Source organism: Genypterus blacodes, unplaced genomic scaffold (assembly GCF_046128005.1).
Source record: "Genypterus blacodes isolate CSIRO-AG114 ecotype Tasmania unplaced genomic scaffold, CSIRO-AGI_Gbla_v1 ptg000012l_1, whole genome shotgun sequence".
Taxonomy (NCBI): Eukaryota; Metazoa; Chordata; class Actinopteri; order Ophidiiformes; family Ophidiidae; genus Genypterus; species Genypterus blacodes.
Window position 1 is genome coordinate 7,093,190 of NW_027466826.1, and position 13,957 is coordinate 7,107,146.

Sequence of the window (13,957 nt, forward strand, 5' to 3'; positions counted from 1 at the left end):
TGTCAGCCCAGGCACACAGGGCAGAGAAACAGCCTGACAACAGCTGCAGCCACTACACAAGCACACACACACACGCAAACACACAGAAAAGTGCAGAGATCAGAGATGTGCTATAACATACAGGCTGTTCAGACTGTTGTAGGTTTCACAGGATTGGTTTCGGTAGTATTTTAAGGGATTTTTATGTCAAATAACAGTTTTCTTCATGCAGTATTTAAACTAACGCATAGAGAGAACATGTTTCTGCCAGGTTCAGGTTCAGAAGAATCTGTGTTGATGGTGAGTCTTGAGTAAAATCCTCTCTGCTGCACTGCAATGCTTTACTGCTCAGACACACAATATAAAATATTAATCCTATCAGGGACAGACGTATCTGACTGTCTACGTTAGACCAGCACCACCCTCAAGTCAGTCTAGTCTTGAAGCGTGTGTGTTCTCTCAAGCTGCACGCCAACACACACTCTCAGGATCTTACAGCATCTTCCCTCCCACAGCCCTCATTTCAATGGACTATACAGGAGCCTGGCAGAGGTGGTGAGTGCAGTAAAAGTGCAATGTCATGCTGTATTACTTCCAGCAGAACGTCTCCCAAAACAAAAAAGGCTCAGAGGAGGAAGTTAAAAGCGCGTTTGAATTTGCTTTCCGTGTCCTCAAGTCTCACTGCCGCTATTCACCAGGTAACCAAGGGTAATTACAGAACGTTTAAAGATTCATGCTGCTGTACTTTCTTTTGACGATTAAGTTTCTGAAATGAATGACCTGCGTTTTGTCTTTGCTACCTCTGATACCCCCCTCCCTCCCTGAGTTATTGATCCAAATCTCACATATCTGGTTGCAGTTGAGGAGCCAGCAAGTCGGTATGTTCACCGTGCCCTCTGCTGTCGGAGGAAGGCGTCCAGACGTCTTCACCTGTCAACTAAACAGAAGGTCAACGTGTTCGTTCTACTTCTGATTCAGAAGCTGGGCGTTAACATTTCGGTCTCCCGTCTTTCTTTGCATCTGTGCCCCCAACTGGCATTAAAAAGAACATCAACCGTTCAACGCCCCAAGATTTCTAGTATGGATCGCCGAGTACGAAATTATTAAGGTCTATAAATGATCCTTACTATTGTTATTATGTGGTGGTCAATATGCTTTAATTTCTCCTGCCTGCTCACACTGGCTGCCTGATGGACCGGAAATGATCCGTCAAATCCTTCCTGCTGGGCGTGCAGACTTCCCTCTGGACTGCTGCGAACGCGAGGCTAGCAGGAATAAATCAAAGCAGCAGGATGTCAGTCGCCGGAGGAGGCTTTCAAACATATGCCAAGGAGTGTGGATATGTGTTCGCTCATAACATCCATTTGTAGAAATTACATCATGTTTTATAAGGCCTCTCCATTCCATCAAGGCTCCAAACGATCAAACAGTGACCACGTGCCATTTCAATCAGCGTAATAGATTATCCAGCCCATTGGTTGATTGTGACTTGGCGTGACACTTCTGGATCCGAAGCCTCGGTTGTGGCTCGCTGCTCGCCGCCATCTTAATGGAGTTCAGGAATCAAAATGTATTCAAAGGAAGGATGAGTACGCGATGAGTACCCGCACAAGCAGACTGCAACGGGACAAGGAATCTTTCAATCTAGTACGCATCCATCCATTTTCTTCCACTTTTTCAGGTGGCAGTTCAGACACAGGCTCTTCTACACTCCATCAGTGTGTGTGTTACTTCTCCAGTGTGTTTCACTTCTGCTATGTGGTCGTCTCCCAGGTGCAAAGGCCTGAAATATATCTAAAGGGCTGCCATCCTAATCACATGCCTACTGGCCTTTAAATCACTTATGTCCTTACACCAACCAATTCTGAACTTTGGCCCAAATGGAAAGAGAAACATGTTTGATGGATTCCGCAACAAAGATGTTTACATGAACCAATGAACAGAGATGTGTGACTGAAAGGAAGAGTGGGGCAGGATCTTTGAGAGGGCAGAGCGTTTGGTTCACGCACGGAGGAAATGCCTCCAACCTCTCAGCGTAACAATGGCTTTCCTTCCTGTCTGTCTAATGGACAAAATCTGATTACACAGGACAATTCTAAGCCAGACGAGACAAAAATAGATCACCATTGTGTTGACATCCACGTCAACGCATCACGTTCGCGCGTATCCTTTGACAACATGCGCTTAGGTGCTTCGCAACTCGGGCTCGACGGACCAACCTGAGCCATTGAGGGACACGTCAACATCAACGTGTGAACCATGTTGAGAAACGCGATACAGCCATTAAGACGCAAAATGCTTCACTGTCAAAGAGAAGAAGAGCCCCGAGTTCCAACGCCTGCAGGAGAGGAAAGAGACGTCTCTGCTGCAGTATCATTAGAGGTTATGAGCGAGGGGTGTGTGCATTTTAATGAGGCTATGCGGTGTTTAAGAAAGAACCTCTGCACTGATCCTATCAGTGTAGCATCCTAGAGTTTCAAAGGCAAAAATTTGAAGCATTCACTGTATCCGTTATACCAGCATGTTTCAGTTACAGCAGCATAATATGGAGACTCAGGTCTGCATGTGTTTGTGTGTTAAGGCATCATTACCCTCTGCCTTGTTATGGGAATTCCACAGGTGTGTATGTGTATGCTTGTGCGCAGAGTGGAAACACATTTGGCCTTTTCCGGAACTGGACATACACATGAATGGAGATGCATCCTCTCGCCTTCAACACAACATTAAACACTCCTGCCCTCTCTCATGGTTTTAACCTTAATCAAAGATCATTCAATTCAAACCACGATATAACAAATTGAGCCATAAAGGGAAGCTAAAGCTCGAGTTCGACTCTAACCTAGAAATATGACAGCACTCTGGACGAGAGCGGTGACTAAACCAGGACCAACACCTGCACAAACCAATCTCACCTGATAACTAAGAGCAAAACAAAACAACTAAAGGAGTTTCTTACTACCAGTGTGTAAATGTATCTGCGCGGCCTCGTCACCTTCGTCATCCAACTAAATAGTGTGTGGGAGTGACTAATCTATTCATAAAAATGGTTCTTTACAAATATCTCTTCAATTGCTCGTAGTGCTGAAGGCGCAGAAACAGAAAGCAGTGAAACGGTCTGAAGTACGATTCTGGGATCAGAAACTGGAACAGCTCTCTAAGCGCGACATGGAGTCTGCCGGGTTGTGGGGCACATGTGAAGTGATGGAGAGTGATTGAGCTTCTCTGCAGCAGCAAATACAAAAATATCCATGCGTACAAAAACAAACACTGTGTTCATTTACATACTTGACATACCAGAGCAACATTTGAAACCAATTACCAACTAACTGAACGTTCACAATTTGGGAAAGAGGAAGAGTGTTTCGTTTTTCCCAGTGAATCCTGTTTCCTCCCTCCTTCCGCTTCGCTCCTCTCTGACGCACCTCCCCTATCCTGTAGCTCGCACTCCTTCACGTACAGCCAGCAGCTCCTCCGCGCGGCTTCGTGTCTCGCTCGTGTCATGATGTTCTTCGGGGATCAGTCCAAAGTCGTTGTAATGTTCTAGGGCCGTCGTGACATATTGTGCTTTCTCAAACACCATAAGTGGCGCTGCGGGCTATGATGAGATCTTTCCAGTTTCCAGCAACTTCTCCTGACTCCGTTTGCCAAACAGCCTCCAAAAAGTTAAATGAATCCTTGTGTCCTTTACACAATTGAACCTCACCACACATACAACAGCAGATATGTTTGGTCTTTTGGTTGGGCCTCATTGCTAAATTTGCTTAAATTGCACAATAAGCATCATTGTCAATATTCACATCTAACAATGTTGTGTCAGTATCGGTCAACATGACTTTCCTAACCTGGCTCTATCGCTTTGTGCTCAACTGACTGAACAGGGATTACTAGACTAAGAAGAATGACTCCCATAATGCGAAAGTCCCTCTCTCTCTCCATCTAAATCATTTTAATTTAAAAAACAATGACCCCGCAAATCACCCAGGAATGCTTTTAACAATATTTGAATGCACTTTATCCAAACTCTGCCACATTGGTTTGACAGCTCATTCCATTTTCATGACAGGATTCTCAGTGAATGGTGACAAACAGAGATTGATCGGTAGAAAGAATGTTCTCATCCATTTGTGTAAATAAATGGGAAAGTATGGGCCAATCTTACAGTAGATAGGGGCAGAGGGCATTTAACCTACAGCCCACCCAACCCCCTTATAACACCCACGACCAACCAGACCCCAGTATGACACTCTGACCCACCCCCGACGATTCACAGAGAGACGTCAATAACACGCAACTGAGGCAATCTGCTGGAACACAGTTAAGCAAATTAAGTACCTTTTGGTTTTCTACCAAAGTCATTCAGAGATCAAACCACCACCTCCTGGAAAACCCTTATCTATTGGATGTGCGAGCGTCTCTAACCATTCGCAGTCGAGGAGATTTCAGACGGGATTGCAAATTTAAGGAATCACCGAGTTAAGGTGGACTAACAGACACAACAAGACTATGTGTGTCCCACATTGAGGTCAAACTGTCCCAATACACATCCCAGCAGGTCTCCTCACAGCCTCGTTACAAGACAATGGGCTGCTGTTCTTGTGTGCTGCAGATGCTTCACCTTCTCATCTTACTCGTCACCCACAGAATTTGATTTAATCAGTGAGTGAGTCAGAAAAAAAAGATCTAATTATCTCTCATAATGTGACGTAATCTCTGCCATCTCCTTTCGTCTCACTGGTACATTACATGTTCCCAATTATGATGCTAATTCTGATGTAAAGGACAATTTATTCTTTCTGTGTCAGTTCTAATGGATGGTGAGGTTTGCTAACAATATTTGCAAATTCAAAAAACTTGATGTGCATCGAGATAGAGTTTGTGCCTGGGACATTTAATCAATATACTCATTACAGCGCTTGATTAGCCCATGATTACATCCTACCTAGTACCTAATAACAAACTGACACATGTTTTTAAGGGCCAGGTGGTAACTTCAGTGATGTTCCGACCAACATATGGTTGCCACAAATACACACAACTGCAATGCCCCAAACTACCACACCTCTCAGTTACAGCCACACCTTACACATTATCAGGCCAGTGCCAAGCTTCTGGATACTAGTCAAATTAGAGGCACAGCTCTCTCATCACTCTCCACAAAAGCTGGGATGTTGTATATATATTTTTAGACCTTTGCAGCATTAAGGACAAAAGAGAGAGATTAATAAGCAGCGTGATGGTAGGTAACCTCTGCCACATGAAGAAAGGCTGCTGACATATCGGAAATGACAACAATCTGCTATCCTTAAGTAATAAAGGGGTGACTTTGGCCTGTGACACATTCTTTGTGACAGAGCAATCAACTATGACTTGCAACCGGAATATATATCGACTTTGCATTCTTTCCTTAGCGAGACCACACCCAAATGTGTCCAGCAACTCAGCTAAAATATGAAGTATAAAGTAGGAGAGATAAATCAGTAGGCATCAGTGTTACTAACATTCACCAGATGATCCATGAGGTTCTTGTTATTCTGCATCACATATTAGAAAAATGCAAGATTTTGTTCCTAAAACCAAAGTAGGCACGATATGGTTTCAAATACAAATGTCTCCACCTCATAAATGGAGGGTGAGATATGATTAAAGTTGTGGTATTTCACCATTTGTATGTCTGTGTATGTGTATGTCTGCAGTCTGAGAGTGAGACAGGACTCAACTGTCCTGTGTAACACAAACAAATCATGCACAAATGGCCCTTTTGTCAGTAACTTCCAATTATTACCATTACAAATGATGTTGCTGATTTACTCAGTGCATCAGCCTTTATCAGATACAGACACTTTGCCATACTGTCATATTTAACGATGGATACTTTATGTGAAATGCTTGCATGCTAAAATGGGATGAAAATGAACAGAAACCTTTAATCAGCCAAGTTCACAGGCACGCCCCAATACACATGACATCTGGGTGTGTGTGTGTGAGTCTTCCTTCAACTAATTTGTGCAACATCATGCACCACTTCAATGCAGTTTGGTGTGACTGCTGCAGCAGGGGGATCGGCAGGATGATGCTGCATTTTTGTTGTGGGAATAATCATTATTCAATTTGAGGGTCAAACAAATGCTATCAAGTAACCAAAGAAATATGTCAACAAAAAGTTTAATTTAAAACTCCTGGTTGGTTACAGGTAGGACACAACATGAGCTTGCTGCCCATCAGATGTCAGTGTTTACCTTTCAACATCATAACTATAACACACAACCATAACATATTCAACTAGAAACAGCCTTTTCTTCTAAATGTAGCTGTTCAGTTCACCCATATGGCTTCCTATCAGATGCATTACATAACACTGATGTCTTGCCAAAGCCGAGGGCAGCTCAGCAAAAAGCCATTTCAGCAGCAAAACTTCCCACCAAACAATTAAATGTCTCACTATTATAACGCCACTTCATATCTGCTGACATTACAGAGCTCCTACTCGTTAATCTTTAATAGTTCATCAAAAACTACCAGCTACTGAGAAGATCGGCAAAGAAATCGATCTCATTTGCAGTACTTGGTAATTATTTTGAACAATATTTGCTCACGCCCTCTGCTGTGGGTTAACAATGTCTAAAAGTGGAAATAACACTGAAATTAAGACTGTTTGATGTGTTTAAGGTTAACGGTATTGACCTCCAAGACGTAAATATATGTAAATAACCCGCAATACTAGTCAAGAAAGTTTGTGCCTTTCAGGAAAGCGAGAAATTATAAAAGTGACTGAATTTCCAATGGAGTTTGGTGTGACGCCACTTCCATAAGCTGCAGCTCTTAACTCGTCAAAATAAGGGGCAATAAAGTTTAAACCGCCTTTAAATACTATAAACTAATACAAGATGAAGATGCTAATATGGCTGCGTGTGTGCATTCTGCTGGCCAGGCCGCAGCACTGCGCCGGTACCGGGCGTAGGCGGTGATGAGCGCTGCGTTACCTGAGGAGATGGTGCAGACTTTTTTTTTTGCTGCATTGAGTCACAACTCCGGTGGGACGGACCATGTGACTAAACTGCACCGTTATGGAGGACCGACCGGACTGAGCTCGCTCGGGTCGGTTCACCCTCCGCCTCCACACCCCGAGCCACTGCTCTTCCCCCGGCCGAGCTCACACAGCTCAACACCGGCGGGGACAAACCAGCGGCTGCAGCCGAGTCAAGTGAAATTCGGCTGCGGTGCGTTCATGGCGGGGCGGTTGGCTGACTGCAGGGCGGGAGGCGAGGTCCTCCACACTGCGGCTGTCCTTGGGCAGCTAATACAGCAGTGCCGCAGCACAGCAGAGGACACCATAACACTTTATTTGAGGCGAAATAACACGCCATAACGCAAATAAGCATCATTACATCGACTGTTATCGTCAAACCCGAACACGCTAAAGTGCTCGTGAACGCGGCCGAGCTAAAAACACGCTGTCTTCGTGCGCGCGCATTAATTGGTATCCGAGCTTATCAGCGTGGAAATTCCCAAACAAGACGGGTAAAGAAGGACAAAATGGGCGATATTTACCTGATATTAGCTTCTCTGTCGCCGTGTCTTTCTCGGTCATAATATCCCGCAGTGTCACCTCCTCCCTAGCCTTCTCTCCGACACAGCCACACCAAGCAATTTTCCTTGGTTTACCGGGAACACCGGGCCACTGGAGGAGAATCAAAAAGTCGAGTACCCTCCTCTCTCTCTCTCTGTTTATTCAGCGACCCCCTGCGACTTCTGCTCGCCTCCGCCGCTTCCCTCTTTACGCCAATGTGTTAAAAAAAAGAAAGGGAGAAGAAGAAACACATGGAGAGAGAAAAAAAAGGTTTGGGGTCCGGGGAGGTTTTCAGAGTAGGTGGTGGAGGGGGGGGGCCGGAGTGTGAGCCTCACTCAGCGCCGCGGAGGAGGATGTTGGACCCCACCAGACTGTCCGCCCCTCCCATCACATTCACGGCTGTCCTGCCAGGAATGCTGCCCGCTCCTCTCCAGGACAGGAGGGATGCGGTGCTGCCTGCAACAAGATCCTCCATGGAGGAAACTGTCCTCATAACACATCTTTCAAAAACATATACAATAAATAGACATATACAATACATATTTAGTGTTGTTGTTGTTATTGTTGTTGTGGTTACTAGTAGTAATAGTAGTATTAGTAGTGGTAGTGGTAGTATTCAGATATGACAGGTTGGTGGGGGGGGGGCTACAGTCATATCTGAGGCATAATCCAAGTTTAATCACGCTTGAAGACACTAACCAAAAACATACAAGTAAATATACCACATCATTTTGTTTAGTTTTAGGCCATGGACACTCTGGACACACTCCCCACTCCACATCCACAAGTTGTCTGAGGGTAGTTGCTATTTAAGAAAGAGTAGAGACTCAGATCCAAAAGCATAACGATCACACCCCACACCCTGGACACTAACACTTCTCCACAGTTGATGTACCCACACAATAATTAGTTTGCCTATTTTGAAACCTTTTTTTCAACTTTTGCCGTTATTACCCAATTTGTTTAGATTGCCACCCTTACAGTCACGAGAAACAAATCTCTGATGGTTAAAAGGCAGTGACTTTATTTATCAATTTAACTCTATTGCACTTCATCACAGCACCGCATGCCATCAGTAGTAAGACATAGAAACAAGCCTCGTCTGAGATGCAGAAAATGGAACCATGTCAGTGATGAGGGGTAATTTCCTCTGGTATTTGCATGGCCTCAATATTTCTAATGCAAGGGGAAGTTTTCACATAACTACAAAAACAAGGTGTGTTTCAGATTTTGTCAAGGGGCCAAAACACTTTGTTATTGGAGCAGATTTGGTGATCTGTACATTACAGCAATGAACACAATAAGACAAACAGCAGACCCTTAGAGACGCAGACCCTTAGAGACGAAGAGCAAAGTAAGATTCAAAGAGGAATGTTCCCCCAGGATGTCTGAGCATCAAGTCAGTGTTATTACAGGCAAATTAAAAAAATTACGAAGAGAAACATCAGGAGATGTTCATTAGAAGGAATATCAGGTAAGTCAGGTCACTGCTGGCATCAAGACCACTGCAGCCCCCTATGCAGTCATGTGATCAGAAGTGGGTGTTCCAACAGGTTGAATATGATTGGCTGGCTGGATTAGGAATGGTTGGGGTCCGTAAATACCTCCCTCAAGCCCCACACTGGGCACATTCCATTACCTCTAAATGCTTCCTCCATTCATTGCCTGCCTCCTCGTTTCCTTTCAGATCCGGAAAACAATTTAGCGCTTTCCTCGACTGAAAGAAGTGCACTTAGAATGCTACCTCTACGCCCCGAGGAAACATGAAAACAGGAAAAAACGGATTACTACGCTGCAATGAAAAAAACGCAAATGTCAACTTTTGCCTCATTTTCTACATGTGAGATAAGTGCTGAGTGAGTGAAGAGAGGAAATGAGCAGGGACCAAAGACAAACAAGACACACCCTCTGAACCGCACTCACACATGTGGCAAACCCAGGGCGGCACTCAAAACACTGGGAGTGATACACATCTGGGATCGAGCAGATTGTGTCTGTAAGGAGAGGAAAGAAGATGCACCGTGACCCTTCTTTCAAGGAAACATTGGCAAGATGTAAGAGTTTTGCTGTGGCAGAACCTGGATCTTTCAGAACGCTTGATTTTTTATGTTTTTTTGGCAACTGGTGAGGATGTATGAGGTCATTGTTTATGCTTTCCACTCTCCTGCCTGTGCAGATGAGAAGTATCTGACCCCATCTAGTGGCCACATTGTGTACCTGACCTTTTCTGTGTTTTTTGGTCTAACGACTTCATACAATATTAGCCCTTTGTGGACAATATTATGTAATAAGGTGAAATTGATCTACTGTAGTGAAGGTTTGTGCATTTATACAACTTGAGTTTAACACCCTGATTATAACCATTAGACTAAATGAGAATATCATTTAGATATTAGAACATTTATCTCTAAAATCTACACGCCTAATCTCAACAGGCTCACAAGTTTTTCATTTTGATTAAAAAAGAAAAAAAAAGAAAAGCTAACCCGGCGTTTTAAGCTTGTTTTGAATAAAATTGCTGCCCCCTAAAGGACATTATTCTTATAATAATTTTTTAAGAAATGTTACGTGATGTCCTCAGAATTAACGTTTTAAAGGATGCAATTACATTTATCTATTTATTTACCAGCACAACTGGCTCAGGGGGCTGGCGAGGGTCTTCTCAGTGCCCGATATTCCACAGTATAAGTCCCCTGTTACGTGTGTTTTCTTCTTCTCATTCCTGTATCATCATAATCATAATCATAAACATTTCCGGTCAGTTAATTTTGAAAATGAAATCAAAATTTGCTGAGTTTGTTACTGCTTCTACCAGAAGTGACATCTTTGACATACATTGCCTTAATGAAAATCATCTGTATAGATTTTAAAGTTCTTCAAACCTATTGTTTTTGTATTGGTGTCTGACATTTGCCAAACAAGCTGCAGTACTCCGCGTGTGCCACTAGAGAGCAGTGTATGCGCACAAACTGCTGCCTCGTGCCGGTGGAGGCGCTCAGTTTTCAAGTTTGACGTTCCAGCGTGAACACAAAGCGCCGCACTGACCGAACGAGCCGCTTATTAGGATGGTTACGTTGATAAATACAATAGAAATAGAGAAATCGTCTTGATTGAACTAAACAGAAAAACAATAGCTTTTATTTGTATCGTTTAACAACCACTTAATGTTTAGGACTTAAGTTTTTAGCTCCAAACTCCAAACTCCATTAGCTGACTTTCAGCAAATTAAAAATCCATGAAACGAGAACCTGTAATGTCATAAATAAAATAATTTATTTATGGTTTCATATTATTTCAGTATTTTAATCATTATATCCTTGATCATTCAGTTATGTCAAAGTTCTACATTATAATATCCCATATAAGTCAAACCGCAATTTATGTTATGCTCATTTCTGGTAAAAACAAAGAAATAACCCCCAAAAAATTATTTATATAAATCACATTACAATTGCTTTTGCAATTTTTTTTTGGATTAAATGTTTCCAATATGTCAAACAAAATCGATTGATCCACAATCACTTTATGTGTTTATATATTATTCTATATGTTTTACTTATCAGCTGAGACTAAACTGAATAATTTTTCAAGTGAGGTCGTAAAAGCCATGTAATATTTTTTCTCACCAATACATTGATGTTTTAATTTCTAGATCATTTTTTTTTTTTTTTTTAAAGAATGCTAAATTAAATGTTCACTGAAGGAGCTCTGACCATCTTCATTCAGTCGTTCTCCTTTTAAGCAGGATGGGAAATGGTTCATGCACAGGTCGACCACCTCTTCAGCTCAAACAAAGGAGTCCAAACGCTACAAGCCCACCTTAACATCTGTGCAGAATATATCCACAGCTGAGCTGCTGTCTGCGCCTTCCTCACTTTCCAAGGAAACAACAGCAAAAATGTGCCTTGAACGAGCAGATTTATAAAACAAGGCAGACGGAACACCGATAAATGCAGAACAGGATCTAACAATCGGTTTATACTAAATAAAAACAAACTTGATGCTTGTTGTAATTACAGGTAGAAGAATACTAATACAAACATGACAGTGATATAAATTGATTTAGGTTATTTTGTTGTATTCATTGCATTTCTAATCATAGCTGTAGTTTAAACCTCTGTAGGGACTTGATACAGAATAATAATATTTGGTGTTGTAATAAGAGCTACAGATTAAGTGAACGAAGCCGGGAATACTAGTGTAAATGTTTTTATATGTAACCTTATAGCATACATAAACAGATTTATCAGCATTGAACCGATGAAGAAGATGGGGACAACAAGGACAAACATCTTTCAGAGAAAATTGACAACAAAGTAATTAAACATTGTGAATGAATTTTTAAATAAATAGGTTTTTCGCCTTTGTGTGTTCGTCTGTGTGTGTGTGTGTGTGTGTGTGTGTGTGCGCGCGTGTGTGCAGGAGATCATAGTTTGTCCTTTTCCTCACTAGTATATTACTGCTAATGTTTAGTGATTCAAAAGTTAATTAATGCCTCTGAAGAGCCACAAACCTCTCTCTCTCTCTCACACACACTCACAGACACACACACATGCACTATGCAGTATTTGGGAGAACAGCCTGCACCATATACTCCCCCCCCCTCATCCCCAAATGCAACACCTCAGCCTCTATATCACAGTCAGAACCAATTCTTCTCCAGATAGCAGTCTGAAACGAGCCCACCAATGCTCCCATTCAAACCACACCTGGTCAAGTTTGAAAACATGACTAGGGGATTTTAATTAGATGCAATTAGAGATGGCGGCCATGCGAGGAGCTGGATGCGCTCCTTTGCTTTTAAGACGGGAGAAAAGACGTGCTAATTAGGGCCCGGGGGCTACTTTTCTTTTGCGTGACCTTTGGGGGACCTAGTGCAAGCTGTTTAACGTCACCGGTTCAACAATTAAAACACGGTGATTCGTTTGAATGAGCTGTGTGTGTGTTGACATAAACAGAAAGCAACACATTCACTGTGGCAGGATGAGTCGCTTATGAGCCTTTTAATGGCAGAATTGCAGAAGCGAGGCCCTGAGTGTGAATAGAGGAAGAGCAACAGGTGACCAGCAGAGGAGGAGGAGGAGGAGGAGGTGCACCATAAACACCCCCCCCCCCCCCGCTCCCCTCTCCCCCGTGCAGCCATGTTCCTTTAAACCCCACGAGCAGACACACTTATAGAGACACAAAATCAAGCGCAATGCAATCAAGTGCATAAAAGCAGCGAGCGATTGAGTCTTTAGACGGAGAAAAACAGAATCCAAATATTGCAAAACACGTTATTTAACATCCCTCAGTCTTTCATTTCATCAATGTTTCACACCAGTTGGGCCTTTTTGTTTTTTAAAACACGCAACCCCCTAAACAAAGCAGCCATCCTCGCACATAATAATTGTTCAGGCGAATAAAGTTGCAAAATGAAACGATTTCCCCCGCATTTTACACATGAAGCCACTCTGAGAATCACCCCCCACACACACTCCGCCTTGAAAGCCCCACAAGGATGCTGAGATGACCCCCCCCCCACAATGGGCACCACTGCTTTAAAACACATTCAGAGTTCTTCTTCCCTGTGGCAAATTAGCTAAAGACACTTTTCATACAGCCCAATTTCATATGCCATTTGTGTCATTTAGACAAAAACTGGTCATCACACGTGAATCATTTTCTTAAAAGCCTGTAGGCACCCTGCTGGTGCGGGCGACCATCCTCTGGTGTAAATAAAAAAAAAAAAAAAAAAAAAAAAGACGAGAAAGAAATGATGGCCCTATTATAGGCTCAGATGTGAAGGGAGAGTGTCCAGGAGGAGGCTGGGGCTCCGATTCATTGGTTGCAAGCTGAACCTTTTAGGATTTAGCTTCTTAAAATGTGTCCCTCTTTGTCGGCCCTGAATAGGGTTTTTACTCTCTCCTACCATATTGCCTTAAAGCTTGAGCCCAAACAGTTTTTTTTGCAGGCCTGCTTAATCCTGCTCTTGCATCTCTCATAGGTAAGGCTGTTTGATTTTAGAGGGTTAAAGGGATTACAGATTCTCAATTTTTCATTTAAATTGTTTTGTTTTGATTCATTCTTGGGTTTTTAGGAGGTTAAACCGAAGAGAAAGTGCTTTTGCTGTCTGAAAGTATAGCTGGGTTTGACCTGCAGCCTGTAGGGCTTCAATCCTCCAGCAGGTGGCAGCAGCAAATCCCACAGTGTGATAATGAACCTGACGTAACCTAATAGGGATGTGGATGTAAACATCAGATTACACATTCAAGGATAAATATTTAAAGGATATGATGAAAGAAATGAGATATATGTTTCTCAAGAGGAAGAGAGAAAGCCTCATTCCTCTCTTCCTTTATTAACTCACTTCATTAATCTGGTGCATATTTGGCCGTTATTTGACTAAATTTGAGACAAACATCGATCAGT

At 42.7% G+C, this 13,957-nt stretch overlaps 1 protein-coding gene across 2 annotated transcripts in view; it reads right to left on the reverse strand.

Moving 5' to 3' along the window:
* Nucleotides 1–7,831, reverse strand: part of hspa12a (heat shock protein 12A) — a 30,276-nt gene extending 22,445 nt beyond the window's left edge. The window contains exon 1 of one of the 2 annotated variants that reach the window (XM_076166355.1): nt 7,528–7,831. In XM_076166355.1, the coding sequence (XP_076022470.1) occupies nt 7,528–7,567 (40 nt within the window). In that variant the 5' untranslated portion in view covers nt 7,568–7,831. The remainder of the gene's footprint in view (nt 1–7,527) is intronic. The other variant, XM_076166363.1, reaches the window with a different exon arrangement.
* Between the last annotated feature and the right edge of the window lie 6,126 nt (nt 7,832–13,957).